Raw genomic sequence first — 24,717 nt, 5'->3', positions numbered from 1 at the left:
CCTGTGGACCGCCTGTTGTATTAGTTGCTGCCCCTTAATAATTTTCCTCAACTGATATCCGAACCTTCATTTAAGTCACTTTTGGAGTGCTAAAACCCTGTTTCTCACCAGTTTAATAAAAGTTGTTTTGGACCCTGTTGTCCCTTAAACTAACCTCGGGGTGCCTCCGTGACAAAATGTTTGCCATTATGTTAAGCTGGAGGGCAATTCTGACACAAAATTAAAAACAAACAAAAAACCACTGAATGGAAAGTTATGATTTATTTTAAAAAAAGCCCCAACCCTCACCCAAAGTTAACCAAGTGTACAAAATCTCCACAGAAGAAAGAGACTGCTGTGTACACAAAATACACAGAGCAAATAAAGCGGAACAGTTACAGAGACAAACCCGGGGCATTCCCAGAAAGGCAGCCGGCTTCCTCTGAGGGGCCAACACTGGCACTTGGCTAAAGCTGCGCTACACTCACACGCTGTATAAACAGAGCTGGTCAAGTGCAACAGCCACGGAGGCAGCAGCATGTTCATCTGGCAGGTAAGAGAGCTGGCACCAACATCTTCCCATTCGTGCAAGCTCCCCACACACTGCAGGTGCCTGGATCCTATTCCAAGTCTTACTGTAGGAGCATGGGGTGTTTCTATCAGAAGGATCTGTGCTGTTTCCAGTGTCAAATTCTAAAACTCAAAATATATAGAGTTTTCCTTTTTCAGAAGTAGTTCTTGGCTTTTCCATAAGAAACACCAGTAACAGATTAAAGCCTGCCACTAATTTTATCCCTGTAACTTTGTTTCCTGTGTTGCAGTAACCAACCCTCCACAATTAAGTCTTTACCATGTTTAAGATTAAACAGTTGGACTGCACCTCTCAAACCTCTGAAACTTGTATTAATATCTCTTATTTTGATGAAAATAAAACATTTTTTTTTCAGCAGTATAAGTGCTGCAAGACTACATAAAACATGCTTTCTAGATCTTTATAAAGAAAGTGTTTTAAATCATTTCATGACAAAATTATGGATTTTGGCAGGAATAAAATTTAGCTCCAATGCATGAATTTTTTGTTTAAATGACATTTGTGAGAAATACTGACCAGATGCCATAGTCTTCTCCTAAAAATGTGAAAAGGGCCAAAAAGTAGAAACCTAAATAGAAACTTATTCAAAGATGTATTAAGTGCAGAAGAGAGTGCTGGTACAAAGCATAGTTCCATGATTGAGAAATAAAATCCAAGCAATTTTATGAATCTTCATATTTTAGCAGATATTTTAAAAGTCTTATTTCTTGCTGGCATCCATTTAAAAATACTTACCTAAAGCTCCAGCTTTTAAAAAGATTGTTAAAATAAGACATGCAGTCTTCCCACTTTCCAAAATGTCAAAATACATTGTGAAATTAGGAAAGTTTACACGGACTTCAGTAACGCCGTTGACAGACACTGTTTCTGCCAGGATTCTCCTGGAGAAGCTGGCAACTGATGGCTTGGGTGGGCATACTCTTCACCAGGTAAAGAACTGGCTGGGTGGTCAGGCATGAAGAATTGCAGTGAATGGAGCAAAATCCAGTTGGTGGCTGGTTGCAAGTCATATTCCCCAAGGCTCAGTACTGGGGCCAGTTCTGTTTAATAATCATCTGGACGAAGGGATAGAGTGCACCCACAGTGAGTTTGCAGATGACAGCACATTGGTTGGGAGTGTTGACCCGCTAGAGGGTAGGATGGCCATACAGGGGGATCTGGACTGACTGGATCAGTGGGCTGAGGCCAGCTGTCTGAGGTTTAACAAGGCCAAGTCCTGGGTCCTGCACTTGTGTCACAACAACCCCAGGCAGTACTACAGGCTTGGGAAAGAATGGCTGGAAAGCTGCCTGGCAGAAAGGGATCTGGGGGTGTTGGGTGGCTGAACATGAGCCAGGAGAGTGCCCAGGTGGCCGAAGAGGACAACAGCATTCCAGCTTGTATCAGCAATAGTGGGACCAGCAGGACTAGGGAAGTGATGTTCACTGTTCTCCGCACTGGTGAGGCCACAGCTCAAATACTGTGTTCAGTTGTGGGCCCCTCATCATAAGACAGACATTGAGTTGCTGGAGTGAGTTCAGAGAAGGGCAACGAAGCTGGTGAGGAATCTGGAGCAGAAGTCTGATAAGGAGCAGCTGAGGGAACTGGGGCTGTTTAGCCTGGAGAAAAGGAGGCTGAGAGAAGACCTTATTGCTGCATGCAACTACCTGAAAGGAGGGTGTAGTGAGGCGAGTGTCAGTCTCTTCTCCTGAGTAACAAGTGATAGGATGAGAGGAAATGGCCTCATGATGCAGTAGGGGAGGTTTAGATTGGACATTAGGAAAAACTTCTTCACAGAAAGGGTTGTCAGGCATTGGAACAGGCTGCCTACGGAAGTGGTTGAGTAACTATCCCTGGAGGTGTTTAAAAGGTGTAGACATAGTGCTTAGGGACATAGTTTAGTGGTGGACTTGGCACGGTCAGATTAACAGTTGGACTCAAAGATCTTAAGGATTTCCAACCTAAATGATTCTGTAATTCTATTATTCTAATTCCACTGTCCTGAGAGTCATTTAAATATCACAACTGACATTTGTAGTCGTATGGGCAACTTAGACATATCATGCTTATTTACCAAGTTCTTCCGTTAATCAGCATTCTTATTCATTAATCCACTCCTGAAAAGTATTTCCCTCCCATTTTAAGACTTGGCTCAATTAACACATTTCAAATGGGCAAGACCAGTCCATATAATTTAAGAAAAAAAAAAAATCATAACAAGCACTTCTACAGTAACCTGAAAAAGTCAATGTCATTTAAAGGAAAATTAAACAAGTACATGATTAGATATTTCTGAGGAATGGTTTCTCATGTTTGCAAAACAGACAATCTTAGACACCATAATTTAATACTATGGGGCTCATATCCTTAACACTTAAGTCATATAGACGCAGAAAATAAATTCAGGAATTCTCATCTCAGAAATCTGTGAGCTTAATTTGAGGATAAATACTGTGGTTTTTCTTAAGTTCTAGAGTTCAAAACTCATCTCCAAAGGAATAAGGAAGAACTGTCAACAGTTCCTGGTCAGATACCTGTCAGATGGACACTGGTTCAATATAACTGAATTTTTAGAGAGGAGTTGATTTCTGTAAGAGCTAGTGAAGTGTAAGAGGCACTTAAATATACAATCATTCCAGTAAAAAATGTTTCCAAAGCTTTCCGAGTTGTCTTCTATGCTTGCTGAGACCACAAGAACCGGTCACATCTTTCCAACATGGACTGAATAAGTGCTCTGCAATTAAAGCAAAGGGGGGAAAAAAACGGTCAAACAGTAATAAAAAGCTCACAACACAAAGAACGACAGAGTTTTGGGTTGCTTTTTAAATAGAAGTTTGTCCAAAATGTGATTATATTTCACCACGCATGCCTTCTCTAGAAGGGATAGGCAAGATCAGAGTCAGTGCAGGACTCCGCAAGACAGACGTCTCCTTCAGGGAACTTCCTTCATATGTATCTGTGATGTTTGATTTCCTGTTTCCTCATTTCCCATTTCAAAATGCCTATATTGCACAATACATAGCTCTTAAACAATAGGAAAGCTTTCAGCCAAGTTTAAAAGCTAAGGTAAAAATGTGAAGTATTTAATCTTTTTGTTAACTGAAAAAAAAAAAGCTTAAAGCACCAAGAAAATCCAAACTGAATGGCGTGCATACATGGATCTTCCAGTGATGAGTCATCTTACCTTTGCCTTTTCTCAGCAATTCTCAGTATCTCACAGACACCAGTAAATCTCTCAGACAATTCTAGTGTCAAGCCACACTCCTGCAAGAGAGGCAAGGCACGATTTGGGCCGATGGCCTTTGCCAGTAAGAGAGCTACGTTTTCCACAGTGACACAGTCTGGGCAGGATGGGCTGCCATTGCTGACAGCATTCCCATTCTGGGGGCCATGCTGGTGGAAAGCTGTGCTATGATTTTGTGCAAGATGCAGAAGAAACTTCCATTCTTCTATGGTCTCCGGAATGGAACCTAAATGTAAAATCAGTTTGTTACGTTATTTGTCAAACAAGGGTTATTTTAAGTCTGGTATTTGAAATATTTCTGTACTTAAAAATGGAAGCTAGCTATTCTGTTTTTCTCTCTGAAGATTTAAGAAAACCAAGAATAATCAACGAGGATATTGTGTACAGAAGCACACTAACTTGGTGTAAAGAGTCAGTGGTGAACTACACACAAAGCTTCACAACGGTTCAGTATTTAAGGCTTTGGATTAAATCAAGACACAAAGAATAATTTTGTCCACCTTAGGGCTACTGGGAATTTTCTTTTAAAGTTGTGCTATGTGGTACAATGCTTTGCTCACCCTAACTTCGTGTGTGCACAGGTAGTGGGGGGAGTGCTGTGCAGGGATGCTAGCTATTCCTCTATTTACAACACCAAGTTTAGCTTTTACTCCCAACTGATCAACAATTCTACATTCTTGAACTTATAAGCATGTTCTAGCACAACCGATTTCACAAAGCACAGTGTGAAAGTACAAGAGTGTAACACCCATTTATGTAATTCAAATATGCTGCACTACAGACAGTGCTACCAAAACACTTCAAAACATAAAAGTTCAAACTCAACTTTGGACAATCTGAATCAGTATAAGGGCAGCTCCTATATTACAGAAGTATGTTTACACAGCTTAAGACTCACTAACCATCTTCTCCATTCAACAGGCTCAAATCATCCAAATGAGCAATATTAGTAAAGGCTTCCATTCTTCTATCCAGCTCCAGACAGAGAAAAAGATATCCAGGCCAAAACCTTGAATAAGAGAGTAAAGATGTCCAGGAATCAAATACTCATTCTAAACCAAAGTCAACAGTAATTAAATGCTCATTTAAATATCACTGAAGACAGAAGCAACTGAATTTCTTGAATGCCAGAAATCACTGCAGAGTGGGGACACAGGGAATATTCCTTAAGCAAAAGGGGTATTTCGTACATTAAATGGGACACAACATTCATCCTCAAATCAGGAAAGGTTTTTAAATGAAACCTGTCCAGGTAAGGAGCAGATGGGAAGTTTTCATTTGTATCTTTTGGGTGCCAGAAGAGCAATTAACCAAGTATCAAGAACTAGCAAGCTTTCCTCTTACCCATGTGATTTACAGATGTCAGCCATCTTCTCCTTTGTAACAAAATCAGCTGGGAGCTTAATCAAAAGCAGAATGAGCTGGCTGTAACCCCAAGTAAACAAATGTGATCGTGGCCTAGAACGTGAGAAATTCAGTTTTAAAGCATCAAAGGTTTTCTTCAGAACATTATGCTTTCTCTACAAGATAGGCATGTATATACAAAAAGAAAGAAGGAAAAACAAATGAAGCACTGTGTGTAGTCTCAGTACAGCAGCCATTCTGAAAAGCATTATTTAATCCTTTGGTTGCTTCTGCTAAACTCTGCAATATGCAAAATGCTTCAAGGATTCAGCGACATCCAAACTGTCACACAAAATCTAAACCAAAAGCCTACAAACCCACTAAAGCTTTTTTGCTGCACTCAGGACCTCGGGTGAAGCCTACTTTACCTGGGATTTCCTTCCGCATCCATAGTATTTGCTCTTTGTGGTGCATCACGAGAAACTGCCAAGCATAACCAATCCAGTCGTACAGATTCAGGCTGCAGGAGAGATCTAAGGAGAGATGACCTAGAAAACAAAACACAGAGAAAAAAACTACCAGTTTTAAATATATCTGATATGAAGAAGCAGAGACTGTGTGGGGACAAACAAAAAAAAAAAAAAGGATGTTAAATTAAATATGGAAAAGCCTAGAATGATTTGTGTCCCCAGAAACTGAAGGGGCTACAGAAAACCATCAAGTTTGCAGGCTGAGCTCTCCCAGGTTTGTGGGGTTTGTGCTTTGTTTTTCCTAAAGCTGACAAACTGAACTGCAGGCACAGGACAAAACCAGTCAGTTCATTTGAAAATATTATTTAGAAAAACTCTGTCAAAAATAGCATCTAATCCTAGGAAAAAACACACAGCCTGAAAGACCAGCTAAAACTGGTAAAATGAATTGGAATCTAATGCTAAAGAACACCAAGCAAGTAAATACAGAAACAGTAAAAAAAGCCCCCCAAAACCAAAAACCCCCACACAGCTACATGATAAAGAGAGCAGACAGATGGAAAAGATTCTATATTCCCTTTACCTTTTATCCTCTGGCTTTGATTTCAACAGACTATCTAAATATGCCAAAAAGTGGGCTGGATCATTCCTGCAAAGCTGTTTGATATCAGAAGGCAAAATAGAGGGGTGGAACTTGATCAAGGGCCGAAGAGCTGTTTCTCCAAATTTTTCATAAAGCCTGAAGAGAGAGGATAAAAAGCTTTCTTCAGTATCAAACAGCAAAATTATCATTCTTCTAAGATCTCTTGCAAGTTCAAGATAGTACTGAAAGGTGTTCACTTTAACAGATTCCCAGAAAGCTTCATGAATTGTTAGGTGAACCCATTCCTGCTAGCAAGTTAACACACCGAACACGAGAAAAAAAGCACTTGTCTACAAACCTCTGAGCATGTACCAGTAAGAACGGGCTGTCATCCCAAGGCCCCAGGTCATGTAGCCGTTTCAGTATTTTCAACATGTCTTCATTTTCCATTGCTAAAGCCACTGGACTGTGACAAGTTAGTTCTGAAATTAATCAGCACACAAGTTACAAAATATGGGAAAGATTTTTTTCTCTTAACACACACACACACACACACAGCTGTTGTTAAGCACAAGAAAAAAAGTTATCACTGCTTTAATGGAACTCTCTAGCTAACAGTAGTAACAACAGAACAGATACTACATTTCCTAAAAAAAAAAAAAAGAACAACATCACTGATCTGCAATTAAAGAAAATTACAGTTATAAAATGATACAATTAAGGCATGAAATCATATTCTTGATATATTTTCCTTTTCTTTAGACTTCTGAAGAGGTAATTTTTCTCCCGTGAAAAAAGATAACCCACTGCAGGACATGTGGCTTGTTGAATATAATGCAGATCTGCATCAGTTTTCATATATTATAACTTTCTTCTATTAATAAAAACTTCAGCTTGAACACCGACTTCACAGAATGTGGAATTCAACACAGAACTCAATCCTGAGGAAATGCAGGTATTAATCTACAGGGACAAGTGCTGTCCAACACAGGACAAACTGGGAATGCATACATTACTTTCACTTATAAGGCCCTCAGAATCCAAACAGTGAACAGATTTCCAGAAACCCAAATACCAGATACCAACCCTCAAAGTAAGATTCTGTTGTTTGACTGCTCTTTGTTGGTGTCGAATGAATGCTAAGACTTTAATTCACTCATAAAAGAAAAGCATAAAGCAGAAGCTGTATGCAGAGAACAGATGAAGTTCTGTTTTCCAACCTAATCAGGAAACTTTGGTTCAGTAAGGTTAAAGAGGCATCAAAAAGATCAGAAAGGATTTCCATGACAAAAAAAAAAGCCTGAGTGATCACAGGCCACTCATTTGCCCAGAACCATCTACTCCATTCAGTTTTGTTTCACATCAACCATATTTCTCTACAAGTCAAATCTTCAGTTTTCAGCACAAATACCCCTCTTCTAGCTCTCCCTTCGCTTATGTAGACATCCAATTCCAATTAAGATGCTTTTGCTCTTTGAAGCATACATACTCGTTTTTAAACAGATCTGATCTGTAATCACTACAGTGTTAAATCAACGAACTGTATATGAATTTAAAGGTTCAGAATTCATTTCTGTGGAATTGCAAAGTGAGGAGAGGGGAGGAACAGTCTCTCCAAGGAGCCAGCAGTTATTCCTAAAACAACAAACCAAACAACCCAAAAACTGAACAAAAAATCCCACACACCAACCATCCTCCCCCTCCCACAATACACCTGCAGAAGGAAAATTTGCAGACATAAATGGGAGTGTCTTCAAGGTTTTTTCTCCCAAACAGTCTCACTTTCAGTTTACCAGTCATAACATTTTCATTAGTTACCTTTCAATCCTGTGATGTATGTTTCCCATATGTTAGGGCTGGTTGCATACATGGTTATAATACACTGCTTTAGTCTTTTTAAATCCAAAAGAAAGAAGTAGCTTCGCATAAATCTACAAGCCAAGGTCCACAAAGCTGCTAGTGGCAGAGTTCCATCAGAGCTTCCTGCAGCCTCACCATTTCCAGCAGAAAATACACACAGCTCAAAACACAGTGTTGTCAACTCGACGAGATCTTTCTGAACATCTGGCTCTATGACACATAGAGGGGACACTTGAAAGCTGCAGTCCAAAGGTCCCTTCAAATGCACACTATTTTCACACATGGTTTTGCTTCCACAGGTTTCATCAGTATTCTCCTTCCCAGTGCAGTCTTCCAAGATGCTACTCTGTTCTTTGTCTGCTGGGTCTCCATCAGTTGGATCCAGATGTAGGTTCTCCTCCGGGACTGCCCTCTGTTCGTCAGCACCCACAGTCTTGCTTTGCTTAGTAGAGGAAGCAGAATGGTCTTTGCTGCCAAACTTCTCTTCCAGATAGACAAGCCATTCCCGTAAAACCCTTCTCATACACTCTGGTTCTAACAAAACCAGGGGGTCCTGGAGTTTGGCTCTGCAGCATAAAAAAGAAGTTTGCTAAGTTGCTTGACTGTTACAAGATGCACAAGTGAAGTATTATATATGCTTTGTGTAACTCAAAGTTTATTCCTAAACTTGATGTAGTGTTGGCTGTTGTGTTGTTGTTGTTTTGCTTTGGTTTGGGTTTTTTTTGTGGTTTTGAGTGCATCAGACAGAATTTAGGCTATTTAGGCTGTCTACATTTGATACCACTACATTCTGAGTTCCCCAAGATTTCTTTCTGAATGGATTTTTGTTTGTTAGGTGGTTTTGCTTTTTAACTATGCTTGTAGTTAGGACAAAAGGATAATGCCAGAGTACCTAAATAAGCATTTTGTGGGTTTTGCTTGGTTTAAATAAGGGAAACAAATAATTAAAACAAATGAGATCCTTTCAGATTATGTTAATAGAGGTTTACAGCATTACTGTTACATGTATGCAATGAAAAAAAAAATAAAAATGAATAATTTTTCTACTGAGGCCAAATATTATCTATACACTAGAACATTTCCTTGCTTACATAGCTTCTGCTGTTGCAGCCTTGAGATCTCTTAGATGGTCCTCCTCTGGAAATTGGCAGCTCTGTGGTTCTAACCTAGAAAAACACATTAACTTCAGTATCACCTGAAGTATTATCTTCAAGTGAAGATTTTAATGCCTTTATTAAAAAAAAAAAAAATAAAGCTTTCATTTCTACACAAAAAACAGCTCAACAGAAATTATGGATGAATTGGGCATGAAGAGCAACCAATAATACTATTTTTGTGGCCTTCTAGATGGCTTCTACTCCAACTACAGTAGATTTCTGATGGTACTGAGTAAAAATCAGTATCATAGCACTATAGGAAAGTTAGTCCAAAGTGATAAATTAGCAAGTCATTGGAATATGAAATAACTTAGCTCTGTATTAACTGAACAACCATTAAAGAAATTCAATGTTTTATAGCTACCATTATTTAAAAAACAAAAAAAAGTTTTTAGGCAGATTAGAAGTGTTTATTACCTACTGAGAAAGGACAGGAAACAAACTGTTAGACTCATGTCCATAAGTATAAAAAACACCACAGATCAGCAACTCATGTAGTGTAATACACAATGTTTTTGCTCTTCAGTTATTACAACACTCTGGAGACTACACACTCCACCACCCAGAACTGCTTATTGCCTAATCAGCTTCTGGGAAAGCAGTGTCAGGGAAAACCCATGAAACACCCCATAGTAATAAAGGCAGCTGGAAAAGCCTAACACAGAGCAAACTGTTCTGCTTGAAACAGTAGTTTTTCCTTTAGGTTGCTATCCTCAGAATACCCAGCAAACACAATTGTTAAGAAAACACGATTTTGCACTCACTCTTTCTCTTCCTGGGGAGATGCTACCACATTAACAGTCAACTCCTGTAGCTGCTCGTCATCCTTTGCTTCTTGCCTCCCTCTAGTATCAGGACTTAGATGAAGTGTACCAATCTTTTCAGTAGTTTTGCGTACAAAGCTGGAAACACTGCAGGTCAGAAGTTCAAACATTTAAAACTGAAAGTTCAAAACTGAACAAGTCAAGCACTTTCTCTTCATGCTTATGGTTTCGAAAATTCAAAACATTGCATGTGCTTCTGAAGGTTATTCTGAGATCCTCACACTATTGATATCAGCTCCAATTTTTTGTTTCAGTACCTAATTCACATACATAAGTGATCAAGGGAGGGCTATGCAATTTTTCCAACCATCATTACAGACCAGCAACACTTCAGCTGAGAAACTTTTTTTTTTAAATGTGTAAGTTGTGTATTTAACACCGTCTCCTTTATATTTGTGTCCTATCTTCTCTGTTTTTTAAAGTGAGTTTTAAAATAGCAATTTCATTTTTGCTTAAAACAGACACTACCATATTTATTTGTGGCAGGTATAAGCTACCGTTATTCCATGAACACTTGCAGAATTGGTTAGATTCACTGAAAGGTGTGTGAGGGGAAATGGCAGACCATGTGGTATACTTCGCAAGTAAGTTTTAGCAATACCTAGCATGCCTTGAATATTTCATTGTTTGTCCCTACGAAAGAAACACAGTAAGTCTTCACACATTCTTCAGAAATCTAAGTACTAGGAAAGCAAAATGCCAAACCAATATTCAGTAAGTTTGCTTTGAATACAAACCATATCTACAGCTTAGAGTAATGTTAAACATTCTTAGATATTTAAACATTATTAGCCATTTGAAAACTGAGATCGAAATCTTGGCTCTGGTGAAGTTAACAGAAGCTCTTCGTATCTTCATTAGAGTCAAGAAGGAGGCTTTAAATCGTCTAGCAAATGTGAACGTACTTCCAGTGTTTCAGTTCAGGTGTTATATTTTTGCAGAACAGAGTATGAACTAAACCAGACAATGCTACAAATTCAGAGGACAGAGAAGAGAAAGATGTAATGGATGAGTGAACCTGATGCAGGTTTTACCTTTCTTTGACAGCTTGGAGAGAGACGAGAGGAGATGGGGAACGAAATGACAAAGGAATACTGAATGGGAGAAATGTCTCATTCCGGTCAGCCTCAACCGTCACAGATGCATGAGATACGTTGTCTAACAAATGGAATTGAAATAAAGAGTCATGAAACAAGTGGTCTGGCGGAAATGGAACAGTGAAACAAACTGCAAGTCAGGAATTCATTAATGGATAACCTGCATGGGATATTTTCATACTTAATATTCAGAAAAGTGCTACTTGGCTTCAAGGACCATTTTATTACTGACTTTGAACCTGGCAGGTCTACTTCACTAATAGTTTTCATACAGTTGTTGCCTTGTTATAGATCCAAAAAACTATCTCCTAAAGTACACTTACAGTCCATTTAGGGAACAAAAACCTTGATTTAATCCATTGACTGTTATTAAAACATCTAAGAAAATTAAGTATTGTGGCATATGTCAATTCACATTACATGATTTTCTAAAATCTAAAATCACATATGAATGGATAGAGATGCATAAGCCATGGCTAAGGTACAGATCACCCTTCTATTTGAATGGACTTAAAAAATAACTGAACACATAGCTCTCCAGCTTTTGATAAGAATCACAAGAAATACAGAATCACTGATCATTTCCTTTTCACTCTTATATCTCTTAACAGTATCTACAATGTGTTTTGATGAATCATTTCCTGGTACAAACACACACTGTATCTGACTATTTCCTTTTCACTCATATCTCTAACAGTATCTACAACATGTTTTGATTAATCATTCTCTGATACAAACACACACTGTATCTTTAAATCACAGAATGTCCTCAGTTGGAAGGGACCCACAAGGATCATTGAGTCCAGCTCCTGTTCCTGCACATGATGACCCCACAGCTCACACCATGTGTCTGAGGGTGTTGTCCAGTCTCTTCTTGAACACTGTCAGACTTGGGGCTGGTAACACCTCCCCGGGAAGGCTGTTCCAGGGCTCCACCACCCTCTGGGTGACAGAACCTTTTCCTAACGTCCAACCTAAACCTACCCTGGCACAACTTCCTGTCATTCTCTTGGGTCCTAACATCGGTTGCCGAGAGAAGAGATAAGCGCCTGCCCCTCCTCTTCGCCTTGTGAGAAAACCCATGTAAATAAGAAAAAAGGATTCTTTCAAGTAAGGATGACACTGCATTTTGCAGTCAGCACTGCCTGCACTGTTGAGAGGAAAAGCCGCTATGCTGTTACAGAAATTCCACCATCAGAATTCAGAGTGTCTCCTGATAGTGCCTAAAGGTCACAAGTGATTTTAAGATTGCTTGTAAATAAGGCTGCTTTTCTTCATTATGCAGATTAGAAACCTAAAAACTTATGACATCTTACATATATGTGAGCATGGAAACACTAAGTCCACTTCTCTTAAATACCAAATTAACTAGACGTGCTACAGAATTTTTCTATCTTTTAACATTCAAAAACTACATCCTTTCTTCTTAGAGTTTTAATATTGGAAATGATACACTTCCAGGTTTTCTAACTTGTTTTGATGGTGATGTAGATAAAGAAGCAAATGTAAAGATAAATGCTACAAACAGCATGTAGCTTAGTCAGCAGGACAACGCTACTGACAATTAGGGGAGTAAATACTAATTTCTGTGCTCTCCATCCTCACTGTGGGTTTCCCGTTTCCCCAACCATGCACCCAAATTCTCTCCATCCTCAATTGGCATCTACTCTCTGCAAAAGCTAAAGACTAGCCTTTTAATTGGAAAGCCTCTCTACTATACTTAGAACTAAGCCAGCTCCTCCTCATCCTGGGTTTCTGCATTCCCTCCCAATCCCAATCAGAGCAGAGAGCAAGACCCATTATTGTTTCACTGTAGCTTTCACCCAGTGACAGGTATTTCTTAGGAAATTAAAAAGCTCCCTGGATGGTCTAAATGTTAATTAATAGCAATTTCATCGTTGCTATGCTAACGTACACACATGTAAGAGGTGATCCCCTGTACAAATCAAACCCTGCAAGAAAGTTAATAACACTATCGTAAGCCTGCTGTTCTCCCTGAAGAAACGAAGCCAGAGCCAAGATTAAGAAACTCTTTCCTGGAACTAATATTAGTGGAAGGATAATGGCAGCAAACAAATCTAATTTGAAGCTCATTTAACACCAGCATAGTCAGCTGAGAGAATCTTAGCATTAATGCTAAATTGCACATTAAGTGGAGAAGGGGGGAAACTGAATGAAGTCCTAGCTTGACAAAAACCCTCTGGTCCTTTTGTTTTGTTTCTCTGTGTTGTGTTTGGTTTTAAACTTGGATTTCTGTGAAGCCAGCATTTCACCTCAATGCTTCAAGAGAAGTTTGAATGGAAGGTGAGGTAACTGTGTTCCCATTGATCAACCTGACGTGGATAACTTGACAGTGGAAAATAAGAGCACAGAACCAATCCAACCAAATTATTGTGGAAGAAATAAAAATTGCATCCGGAAAACATATGTTCATTAAGAAATATTACCAAGCTCTACTTGCTCATCTTCAGGGTGTGCAGGAAATTCTTTAAGTCTCTCATCTTCTGAGAATGTTTGACTGTGGAGAGAACACGAATCTTCATCTGACTGACTGCCTCTTCGACTGATAACACGATATATTCCAGAGTCTAGCACACTGAAGCTTTCCTGCCCAACAAGGGAGAAGAATTAGATGTTGCACAAGTTGTACTTCCTTGTTAAACTTTCTGCAATGATCTCAACCAACCATATCCACAGAAATAGCCTCGTGACACTTCACAATTCACCACCTGGAAAAACCCTATATGACAGCATATTTTTGACATACTGAGAATGGAAAAGTACACACATGCCAATAAGTATGTAGTCCAGCGACTTTATAAATATGTATATGCTACAGCTGGTGTACTTAGTACAAGACCAGGAGATAAAAAGCTCTCTCTGCTTCAGTCCTGCATCCAACACTGTCACCTCACCCCTTTATATCTGTGTGCCCAAGAGTCCATATTCTTTTTGCTGGTTAACCTTACCCAGCTAGCACACTTACAGACCCTGTAAAACCCTTTGGTTCTTTTTGCTCTTGGTCAGTTCTTGTAGTTTACTTTCTCATCTGCTAACAAAAAAAAACTTGTCTACCACATCAAGATAGAATTAGCATTACTTAATTTCTTAAAATTTTACTCTTTAAATATTGTTAGAGTGAAAACAAAAACTGACATTGTATTAACTACGAAATATTTTGCCCTTCTTGAAAAGCTGCTGGGAAGTCAAGAAAATACTAAGCAGCTGTATGTGTAAAAGAACATTAGAACTATGCTTTGATTTTTTTTTCTTAGAGCTTTTGGGTTAAGCTACATAGAGCGAGACAATTATATTTAAATTGGGCAAGGATAGTTTTGTGCATTCAGATATTTAGGTTTCACCACATAAAACTGCAGTTACAATCAAGATGACCTTTACTGAAGCATGTTAAGAGACTGAACTCAGCTGTGGAGAAAACCTTCTTCCTATCAATCTTTGTTCACATCTCAGCCATTAGCCGCAAAATAATACGGAAAAAAGGCAGAGGTCTGAAAGCTTAAAGAATGCAAGTAGTCGTATTTCATACCTCCCTCTTCCAAGTAACAAGTGATAGGACAAGGGCAAATGGCCTCATATTGCGCCGGGGGAAGTTTAGATTGGATACTGAGAAAAATTTCTTCATGGAAAGGGTTGTCAGGCATTGGAACAGGCTGCCCAGGGAAGTGTTTGAATCACTATCCCTGAAGGTATCTAAAAGATGTGTAGACATGGTGCTTAGGGACACAGTTTAGTGGTGGACTTGGCAGTGTCAGGTTTACGGTTGGACTCAGTCTTTTCCAACCTAAATCATTCTATGATTCTACCCCACCTAATTTTAGAAAGTAGCATTACCAGCTGTCATAGACATGGTGAAAATGAAAACCTCATCTTCAAAGCGAGCAACTAGGTGATTTTAAGCCATAAAGATAAAACCTGCTGGTAACTTTTTTGGCATGACCAATACACTTACATGAGATGAAATACTGCTCCTTCTACTGCTGCATGCAGAATCTAAAGGTTCCAACTTTGAAATTAGTTCTTCCAGTTGCGTGATGAGATCTTGTTGGGTTGAGGCATCCAGCTGAGACTTCAAGTGTTCCAGCTTGTCAAGGGGCAAATTTTTTCTTGCCTAAAAGTACACAGTGAAACAGAAGCATTACTGTTCTTAATGCACAAGTGAAAAGGAAAAGGTACCACATATGCAGCCTAATTTTCATCCTAAAATTATTATGTTCAGAAGGCTTTTTAAAAACTCCAGGAATATGAATCTCAGAAACCTATGGAACTTAATGGAAGGGGGAGACAGGAAACAGAGTGAAGTTGCATTGCACATTTACAAAGACATATTTACTTACTCTGCAAGAAATAACTGAATTTTGGAAGAGACAAGAGACCCTGGCAGCAAGGGTCCAGAACCCTCTTCTCATCAGACGTTCTATGCAGCGGTCTACCAGGAGAAGGGACAGGTGCACTACTTTTCCATTTGTATGCAGACAGAACAACTCATTTTTGTAAACAGCAATATCTTGAATATCTGCAAAACCAGATGCACAGAAACATTTAAAAGATGGAAATCGTTAAACAACATTCTTCACCGTTCCTGAAAGAAGGTGAAAATATATTCCACATCTGACTGCAAACGCATGCAAAAGCTTAACACACTGTTGCACAAGTAGCATGTGGAAAACCAGCACTGAAATACAGTGCTAAGCTACTCTTTAACAACTAGAAGGCACAGTTAAAGTGTCAAACTTTCCAGAGTTGCATTTCTAGAAAGCATTCAAAAAGTACACAAATTACTGAAAAGGATCCTTTTCCTCTGAAGGGGGATGAAAAACTAAAGACTGATAAACATGAGAAATACATCATTGTTAGCTTTGAAACAGAAGGAAAAACATTTGCTAGTAGGAAAACTTTGACCTTTCAACAGTTTCAAATGTAATAGTTACACCACACGCAAACACTCCGTGACAAAGGCATTGGAAACCTAACACCAAAAGGGGGAGAAGGGGAGAAGACTGACTGGCAATGACTAACTGTTCTAGGACTATGCCTATAACTGTATGCACAAAACTGTTAAGAGTGTTCACTCATCTGCCAAATAAGTACATTTCCTGGCTCCAATTCAGATAGGTGTTAGAAAAGACAGGTTTTAAGCTTTCAGCAGGCAGATTACCCTTCACAGGACACCTAACAATAAACCTGAATAAATAAAGAAAGGATACTACAGGTTTTATCTCACTGATACTGCAGGCATTGGCTGGAGGAGGTGGGGAGAGGGTTCATATTCAAGGATATACTTGACAGATGACAAGGAAAAGGTTTTCTGATAACGTTCTGCAATCCAGCTGCAGAAATTGAGCTTGAATAGCTCCATGTTAGGCAAAGTCTTCAGAAGTGACAAACGTAACAGATAATGTTAAAAAGCTAAGGTTCTTCAAGTTTACCTTTTACTTCACTCCAGAGTAAGACTTGAACACTTTGGGGAAGAAAAATATAAATGCCTCTTTCTGTCCAGGTCATCACACAATGCTCACTGCAAGCAAAGCAGACATTAATGGTGCAACAGTTAATTGTTGTAGTCACTGCATGCACGAATGCACAAATGGCATTAGCTTAAGTACAGCAAGTGAGAAGCAAGATAATTGTTTAGCATGATCCTTGGAAAACTATTAGGCAAAAAAGATGAAGCTGACAATATAAACTAGGAAAATACATAACTTCTTTATTTTATATCTACTTTATCAACAAGAAACTATGCTGACGAATACTCACGTCAAATACAGTAGCTTGGGGAAAGACAAAGATTGTGGAGGGCAGCTGGAACTTGTATAATGAGGATCCTGTCTGTAAAGTAAAGTTTACCTGTTACAAGCATAACTACAATAATATCACTTTCTTAATATAATATTCTTAACCCTGTAAATACAAGGCTGGCTTAAATAAACGTAGTCTTATGACAGCAAAATTCATTGTGGTAATCACACAGACATACCTGCAGAATCAAGGTTCTAGCATTTTTGATAACTCAATATTATTAGAGGAGAATATATTAAGATAACACCTAGGATTAACATTAAACTGCACTAGGAGTTTATTTAATCTGCTCGGCATTAATGTTCTTTTCAGCTAGTCTAGAAGCCCCAAGCAAGTTTATCAGTGATGACACTCATGCTTCTACCTGAGAGTAACAACAGGGAGAGGTGGTGATGAAAGCAGCTGCTTGAACTGATGCGTGCTCTGCACTTCCCCGTCAAAGTCCACCTCCCACATCCTTGAGCCAGGTCGAGCACAATATATTAATGGCTGCTGGTTCCCACTGCTTTTTCCAACAGGGAAGAAACACGCTCCAAATTCTCCATCTCTCTCTTTGTTACCAATTTTCCAGAACTTCTCTCTAGTGGAAAAAACACCGTTGTTAAGGCAGCATTAATAAAGGCTCTAATTAGGTTTATGTTGTTCTCGGAAACTCAAATTATTAAATCCTAATTGCTGAATGGGTTTTGGTGCTTTAAATAAAAATCTGTAATGAGTATTATAAAGCCTATACGAAGTTTATAAAAGACAGGCTGCAGAAATGTTAGTTTAAACGAATCCACAGACCATGAAGCCTTTTTTTCTTCTGCAGAACCGGTCAGCCAACCTGGTGATGGGAGGAATATGATTGTGCAAATGATCCCAGAAACCACTTCCAATCACACAAAAGGTGATTATGCATAGTCAGCATGGATTTATGAGGGGAAATCACATGAACAGCCCCCTACAACAGAATGACTGGTTAGATAGATGAAAGGAGAGCAGTGGATGTTGTTTATCTTGACTTCAGTAAGGCTTTTGACACTGCCTCTACTAACATCTTCACAGACAAACTGAGGAAGTGTGGGCTAGATAAACGGACATGGAGACAAAGCCCTGCCCTGTGGGAGAAATAACCCCAGGCACCAGTACAGGCCAACGGGCTGGAAAGCAGCTTTCTAGACAAAAGCCTGAAGGTCTTGGTGAACAACAAGCTGATCATGAGCCAGCATCTTGCCCTTTTGGGAAAGAAGGCAAAAAGCCTCCTGAGTGTTAGAAAGTGTTGCCAGCAGGTCAAGGAAGGTGATCCTTCCCCACTTCTTGGCACTGGTGAGACATATCTGGAGTGCTAGGCCTGGTTCCGGACTCTCCAGTACAAGAGAGACAGGGACATACTGGAGCAAGTCCAGTAATGGGCCACAAAGATGACTATGGGATTGCAGCATTTGCCTTATAAGAAGAGGCTGAGAGAGCTAGGCTGGTCAGTTGGGAACAGAGAAGGCTCAGGGGGATCTAATCATATCCTACATGTATAAGTAACTGAGAGGGGAATAAGGAAGACAAACTACTCTCAGTGGTGTGCAGTGAAAGGACAAGAGATAACAGGCAGAAATGGAAATACAGGAAATTCCATTTCAACGTAAGAAAAGCTCTGTTGTTGTGAAGGTGGCAAACCACTGGCCATAGTTGCCCAGAGAGCTTTTGGAGTCTCCATCATTGGAAATGCTCAAAACCTAAATGGACACAGACCTGCAGAATCTACTCTCCCCAACTCTGCTTTGAGCAGGAAAATTTAACTAGATTATCTCCAGAGGTCACTACAGAAACTCTATATTTTACAAGTAAAATATAACTTGCCTCTCAGTATCACACAAGTAAGTACGTGTCAGTGAGGAAATGAGTAGTCTTCCATCCAAATAATCAAGCTGAACAACTCGAGAGTCTACAGTGGTTATAATCTGAACAGGAAACATCACAAAAGTAGCAGCAGCCTACAGTTAGGAAGAAAAAAAAAAAAGAAAACATACTGGGCCTCAGTTCAAAATAAAGATTATTTCATTAAGTTACAATTGCAAAATTCAGAAAAGACTCATGTATGCTACAAATACACAGCATAAGACAGAACAGTTCCTTTCTTCTGTCTCCTTTACAAAGCCACGCATCAATGCTTAGAGGCATAAAGGTCTAAATCTTCCTTTTCCCAAAACGGAGGTGTAAGAAAAACAAAAACCAACACGCATTCCTTTAGCACCCTGACATTTCTTAATAAAGATCGTGTTTTCTGTAACATTAAGAGAAGTTTTTATTCTTGCTTTTGTAAGCTTTGTGCTTTTGGCAATTCTCACAATTCTCTCCCACAGGTACTTTCAGTGAGAAAACAGTTGTATGGAGACAGACCTAAGAGATTACTTGATAAAAAAAAAAACATCCATTGGATTTAGGTTTACATAAACTCTATTACCCTGTGGCAAGTTACTTAAGTACTATTTATTATATATGTGTCTCAGTTTGCATTGGTGGCAGAACAAAGTCATAGACAGACTTCTTACGAATAAGAAACTACTAGGAACTGCACTCACATTTTCAAGCAGTCACCATTTTTCACAGCTTAGAGCTGTTTTCTTTGTCAAGCCCCTACTCAAAACAGGGCATTACATGACAGATTCAACAGTCCAATTCCTTTGACAGGCATGAGCAGTCACATATTTCACAGGTCTTCCCCTTCTCTCTTCCTTTTCCCTCTCTTTCCACAGTTGAATTTTTTTGCTCTTTAAATGTAATAGTCTTGCTACTTTTAAATCAATTTTTCTATCAAATTCTTTCACGAGAGTTAGAAAGGACCTATACAAACACACCTATTCCAGGTCACTCCTTTTCCCAGATTAAAAGCAGAAGGACCTAGTAACAGTAAAACTTAGAGTAACACTCAAGGGGTAAAAAATGAGGCTAGTATCATTAATCCGGTGACATTTGCATAAAATGTAACGGATGTAATAACAAAGTTGTATTTTTTCCTAGTTCATATTATCAGCTTCATCTTCTTGCGTAAGAATTTTCCAAGGATCATGCTAAAAAACTGCCTTACTTCCTGTACTTAACCTAATGCCACCCATCAAATGTAATGGATGTAAGCTTGATGTCCACCTACCATTTTTTTAAACTAATCTACATCTTTAAGAATGAGAGTATCCAGACAGAGCCAAGCAAAATCAGTCAGGATTGCCCTTTCTCAGACCAAGAGCTGAGCTGAGGACTAAAACACACAGCAGAACCTGTAGCTGGAGTCTGAGGAATCCAACACGCACAGAAACACCACGACCCTGGGCTTGGATACTTGTAAATTTCAAAAGGAAGAAGCTCAATCAGTTTTTAACTCCCTACATTTGAAAGCGTTTTTATGTCACATCACTTTAACGGCTAAAAAGAGTGTGTGTGGGGGGATGGAGTTCGCAGGTTAGGATTTCTATTGCTGTCTCAAGAGACTCGTTCTTCTTCCCAACAGTCACAGCAACCAGAACTTCATCAGCTGGCAAATCCTCCTCTGTTCTACTTTACTAAAATAAACAAGATTCCACATATCAGCCCCTGGGAACCTCTTCATCTCAAAGTATGCGACATTTTACCTTCCCTTGTTTCGATGTGTTAATCTTGATAGCCGATACTTTTCCCACATGATCTCCTACAAAAACACGAAGAGCAGCTGTATCCCAACACAGAGCTGTGACTTTTCTGCCTTTATGCTCAGAGGAAACATAAATCCGTTCTGGCTTCCCACGACGTTCCTGATTCAGCTCCCAGACTACTACAAGACCTTGGCTATAACAAGTGAAAAAGAAAATACAATTTGAGAATAAGTCTTCTAATGTTTTATCAGTGATAAAGATGCCGTATTCCAAAGAAAAAGAAAAGCTAAGCAAAGTATTATAGTAAATCTCAGAACTAGTTGTGTTTCAGGTTGCACACTGTCAAGGAGTGTCGCATTCTTAATTCTGAAGAAGAATATGTGTGTTTCCTTGCACTATGATGCACCAGCAGCTTTGTTTGGAAGGCTACTCTCACATTTACTGGAATTGTCAGTGAGGATGCAGAAAAATAAGCATTTAGATGGATTTTAAACACTGTGTTATTAACTATCAATTTCACTCTGACAGGTTAATGAAGATATTTCTTTTGAAGCTGAAGGTCCTCAGGGAGACATTCATCACCATAACTTCGCCAGCATTAGCTCTCTCATATATGTTCTGTTACAGAAAAAATACTTATTCAGGAATAATTATTAAAGAAAAACATTAAGCAAACTCTGTGCGGAGAATTATTCTGTAGATGCCACTACGAGTTAAGTCCCTGCCCCCCTCAGCAGTTGTGCAAGTCTGAAACTTAGAAGCAACTTAAAAATATCTATCTGGAATTCAGTTTTGTAAGTACATCACTCACCTGGTGGCAACTGCAACATGGTCTTCATCATGTAAACAACAGGCAACCCGGGAAATGGCACCTTCCTGAAAGTGAGTATGGGAGTAAGTGCAGGTAAAAGCTGTTCTTGTACTGCCTTTACCACTGTGCAACTTGTATCTCTAAGATATAACCAGATTCATATCAACAGCTCCTGCCACTTTGCTGTGACGTGGGGTTTTTGTTTGTTTCAGTTTTGTTTGCAAACACCGAGCTTACTCTAAAGTCATACAGCTGACAACATCATGAGAAATGACTGCAGCTCATTCTCCAATTTGGAAAACACAGAAACCAGCCTCCTGTCCTTACACCTATGGAAGTTGTTTTGCCAGAACTAACAAAGATGGTCCAAACCTTAAGAAAAATGGATGCATTCAAGTTACGGCGGGAGCAGCAGTGGCTCCCAGCAAATAGCACCTGGCTGTAGAAACAGCAATCCCTGTTCCATGACCTCTTTCAGCAAAAGCAAGCCAGCCTAACTTTTCTTGGCCTATCTGGGTAGTCCATAGTTTGAACATAAAACAATCAGGAGTTAGCTACATGTGAGTTGCTCTGGTTTCATATTCAAGGTTTTCTTCTAATTCTTAAATACTCAGGTGATTTTGTTGCTGCTGTTAAAAGTAAGAATTTAAAAAACAAAGGTCTGACCCTCTCAGGTAATTCTCTCACACCTCATGAAATCCACTGTACCACACACTCTGGGGATACACTCCAGTACTACAACCTTCACCTTGTTTGGACAATTCAGCAATCTGAAAATGCCTGTTGACTCTTAATAAAGATTAACTTGAAACAATGCCTCTTTCCCTGTCCATTTTCCCTGGAAATTTTTGTACAGAATTCTTTACTCTTACCTTATGAGCAAGAAAGAGTCTTTGCTTCCAACCATCCTTCTGTATAAGATTCAGCCCTCCTCCTGAACTGCCTAGAGCGAGCCATCTCTTCGACACAGCTATACACGTGCACTGAAAGAATAAAAATCACAATGCACAATATGGCTACTTGTAAGTACTAATAAAGTATCATTTTATTGCATTATTATGTTATTTTTAAAAGGCTTCATTGTTTGCCAGCTGTGTGTAACACTCCTGAAACACTGGCAGCACAGTTGTCAAAGATATTACAATAGCTCTCTCTGCAACTGGAGCGAACAGTAGAAGACAGAATCTGTGTAAGGCTGTATTATTTTATTTACCCCATGGCTGCATTAAAAAAGCCACACAGAGTAGTATGATCATCTTCTTCTCAAAGTGAGAATGAACACATCCAAACAGAACAACATGAATCCTGTGGGTTACTCAGATAAGAAACCAAATACAATAAAGTCATTATTATAATATAGGAAACAAACAAACAAACAACCACACACACAACACAACCTCACCTTCAGACGACTAGAATCCAGCCTGAGCGCAGAAAGCAATGGATCCAAACATTCAAACTCTGCCAACACATGGTTGTAAGAGTCTGGAATCATTGGCACAGAGGCCATTGGTGTGCACAACTAACACTACTCGCTCGTGGGTGCATTACACCTTCAGCTTTTAGCTGTACCTGCCAAAAATAAATTTAGTTCTTGACTAGTTCACTTTGTAGTATTACATCTAACGTAACAGCATCAAGTTTCAATTCAAACAGCATCAGGTTTCAGTTTGCAAAAAAGGCCCAAGGGCTGCAATATTAGACCCCTGCTTCGTTTACCACAAGTTTTTCTTGAGTCCATTTCAGAAGACTTAACCCATCAGATACCAACCTTAGAAATATTTAAGTTGCAGCTATAAGATATATTTAAATCTACTTGTGAAACAAGTTCTATCTATCCACAGAGAAGGCCTTGTTTTATGGTAAAATGCACTCCTCCCTCACAACATACACCCTTGATCTTAAATTAGTTTTCCCAAAGGAATCTTTTAGCATTCGCACTTTCTGCCTGTATCATCTTCTCCCCCACAACTAAATTTAAGTATTATCCTCAACTAATACCAAATTTAGAACTTTTCAAAATGTTTAACGTAACTACACATACATGTGTATAAACTATGCTTTCCAGCATACAAGATAGATAACACACAGTGAAAACCAAGAATAATTATCAAAGCTGCAACCTCATATTTTTCCTGAATAGCATATCTTTTAAACGAATCTTTTGTTGAGAAATTTTTAAAGTTTAGACCTCTATGTTGCTTAAAAAACCCTACTTGCTACACTTCATACTCAAGCTTTTGAATTTTTAAATAATGTTTAGCATGCGATCCCACAAATTAAATAACATCCTCACAGAAACACCATCATGTGAAACTCTTCATTTCCTCACAAGAAAAGGGAACATTTACTCTCACCAGGCACTAGGAAAAGGGAAGATACACATTTAGGCAGAGAAACAGATAATTATTTCTTCAAAATTCTCCAAAAAGTCTTAAAAATCTTAAATTATGGGATTCGATAACGATGCCACCGCAGCATCAGAGACCAAATGACTGATGACTAAAAACGGAGTGTTTTCTTCTGGATTTGAGTATTCCGTCCAGAAAGACAACCTAATGCCTGTTATACAAACTCTGTCGTAAGGGAGGCTGCATGTCACCTCCATCAAACAAAGCCGGCCTGAGGTTTTAAATCCTGTCCTACTCCCAAACACAGCCTGCCGTCTGCCAGCCTCCAGCTTAGGAGGAGGAGGACAGAGCCATCTATTCTCTCTCCGGTACACGGAGTAGAGCCAAGTGTCACGCAAGCCCTGAGGGAGCCCCGGCGCCCCGGGGAGCGCAGGCGGGCAGGGGACGCTGCCAGACCAAGTCCTCGGGGGTCGCGGCCGGGACAGCCAGCGGGGCGCGGCGGAACGAACGCTCCCCACGGGGCGTGAGGCAACGCCCGCCCCAGCGCTCCGACCGCGGCGGCTGCAAGAGCAAAACCGCCGCTGGCTGGGCAAGGAACCGGGAACGCATGGGGACGGTAGCGACTGCCCGGGGTCACCCAGCCTCCCCTCCCGCAGAGCACCGACCTCCCCGCGGCGACACCCAAGCCCCGCCGGCGGCTGCGGCACGGCCAGCGGGAGGCACCTCCCCGCCCGGGGACCCGCGCAGCCCAGAGGCGCCGCTCCCTCCCGGGCCGCTCACCCGCGGTCCCCGCTCGCTCTCTCGCCCGGTCGCTCACAGCCACCGCCGGCCCCGCCCCCAAACAGCGCGCCACGTGACCCGCGGGAGGACAGGGGCGGAGCGGGCGCGTGCGGGCGCTCTGCGCTGCGTCACGCTGGGCGCGCCCGCGCGGGAGGAAGCTGCGTCACGCGCGCCCGCCAGCCCCCCGCCACGTGACGCTGACGCGCGGCGCCCCCTCCCGCCGCGGG

The 24,717-nt window shown here is 40.1% G+C and overlaps 1 protein-coding gene across 2 annotated transcripts; it reads right to left on the bottom strand.

Moving 5' to 3' along the window:
• Positions 1-242: 242 nt before the first annotated feature.
• HPS5 (HPS5 biogenesis of lysosomal organelles complex 2 subunit 2) lies at positions 243-24,629 on the bottom strand. Of its 2 annotated transcripts, none has more exons than XM_065065235.1 (23): positions 24,491-24,629; positions 22,762-22,931; positions 22,232-22,342; positions 21,360-21,424; positions 20,549-20,741; positions 18,783-18,916; positions 17,311-17,526; positions 16,905-16,976; positions 16,577-16,665; positions 15,485-15,663; positions 15,100-15,258; positions 13,577-13,736; positions 11,067-11,190; positions 9,973-10,119; positions 9,143-9,217; positions 8,010-8,617; positions 6,550-6,673; positions 6,192-6,347; positions 5,567-5,686; positions 5,139-5,252; positions 4,697-4,803; positions 3,735-4,020; positions 243-3,284 (listed from the first exon to the last, which is right to left on the bottom strand). In XM_065065235.1, the coding sequence occupies exons 2-23, from the start codon at positions 22,867-22,869 to the stop codon at positions 3,224-3,226; spliced, it is 3,408 nt and encodes a 1,135-aa protein (XP_064921307.1). In that variant the 5' UTR covers positions 22,870-22,931; positions 24,491-24,629; the 3' UTR covers positions 243-3,223. The 2 variants fall into 2 exon arrangements, with proteins under 2 accessions (XP_064921307.1, XP_064921308.1); XM_065065236.1 differs by having other exon boundaries at positions 24,376-24,543.
• Positions 24,630-24,717: the final 88 nt, after the last annotated feature.

The sequence above is a fragment of the Columba livia genome, chromosome 5 (assembly GCF_036013475.1).
Source record: "Columba livia isolate bColLiv1 breed racing homer chromosome 5, bColLiv1.pat.W.v2, whole genome shotgun sequence".
NCBI lineage: Eukaryota > Metazoa > Chordata > Aves > Columbiformes > Columbidae > Columba > Columba livia.
The sequence above is the reverse complement of the archived record's forward strand: the minus strand, read 5'-3'. Positions and strand labels throughout refer to the sequence as shown.

Excerpts from the sequence above, each read along its gene's own strand:
- HPS5 (XM_065065235.1), bottom strand. The coding sequence starts at position 22,869 with ATGGCCTCTGTGCCAATGATTCCAGACTCTTACAACCATGTGTTGGCA. Across the intron at positions 17,527-18,782 it reads TACTTGTGTGATACTGAGAG|AGAGAAGTTCTGGAAAATTG; the intron begins GCAAGTTATATT and ends TTTTTCCACTAG. Across the intron at positions 10,120-11,066 it reads CTCCAAGCTGTCAAAGAAAG|TGTTTCCAGCTTTGTACGCA; the intron begins GTAAAACCTGCA and ends TCTGACCTGCAG.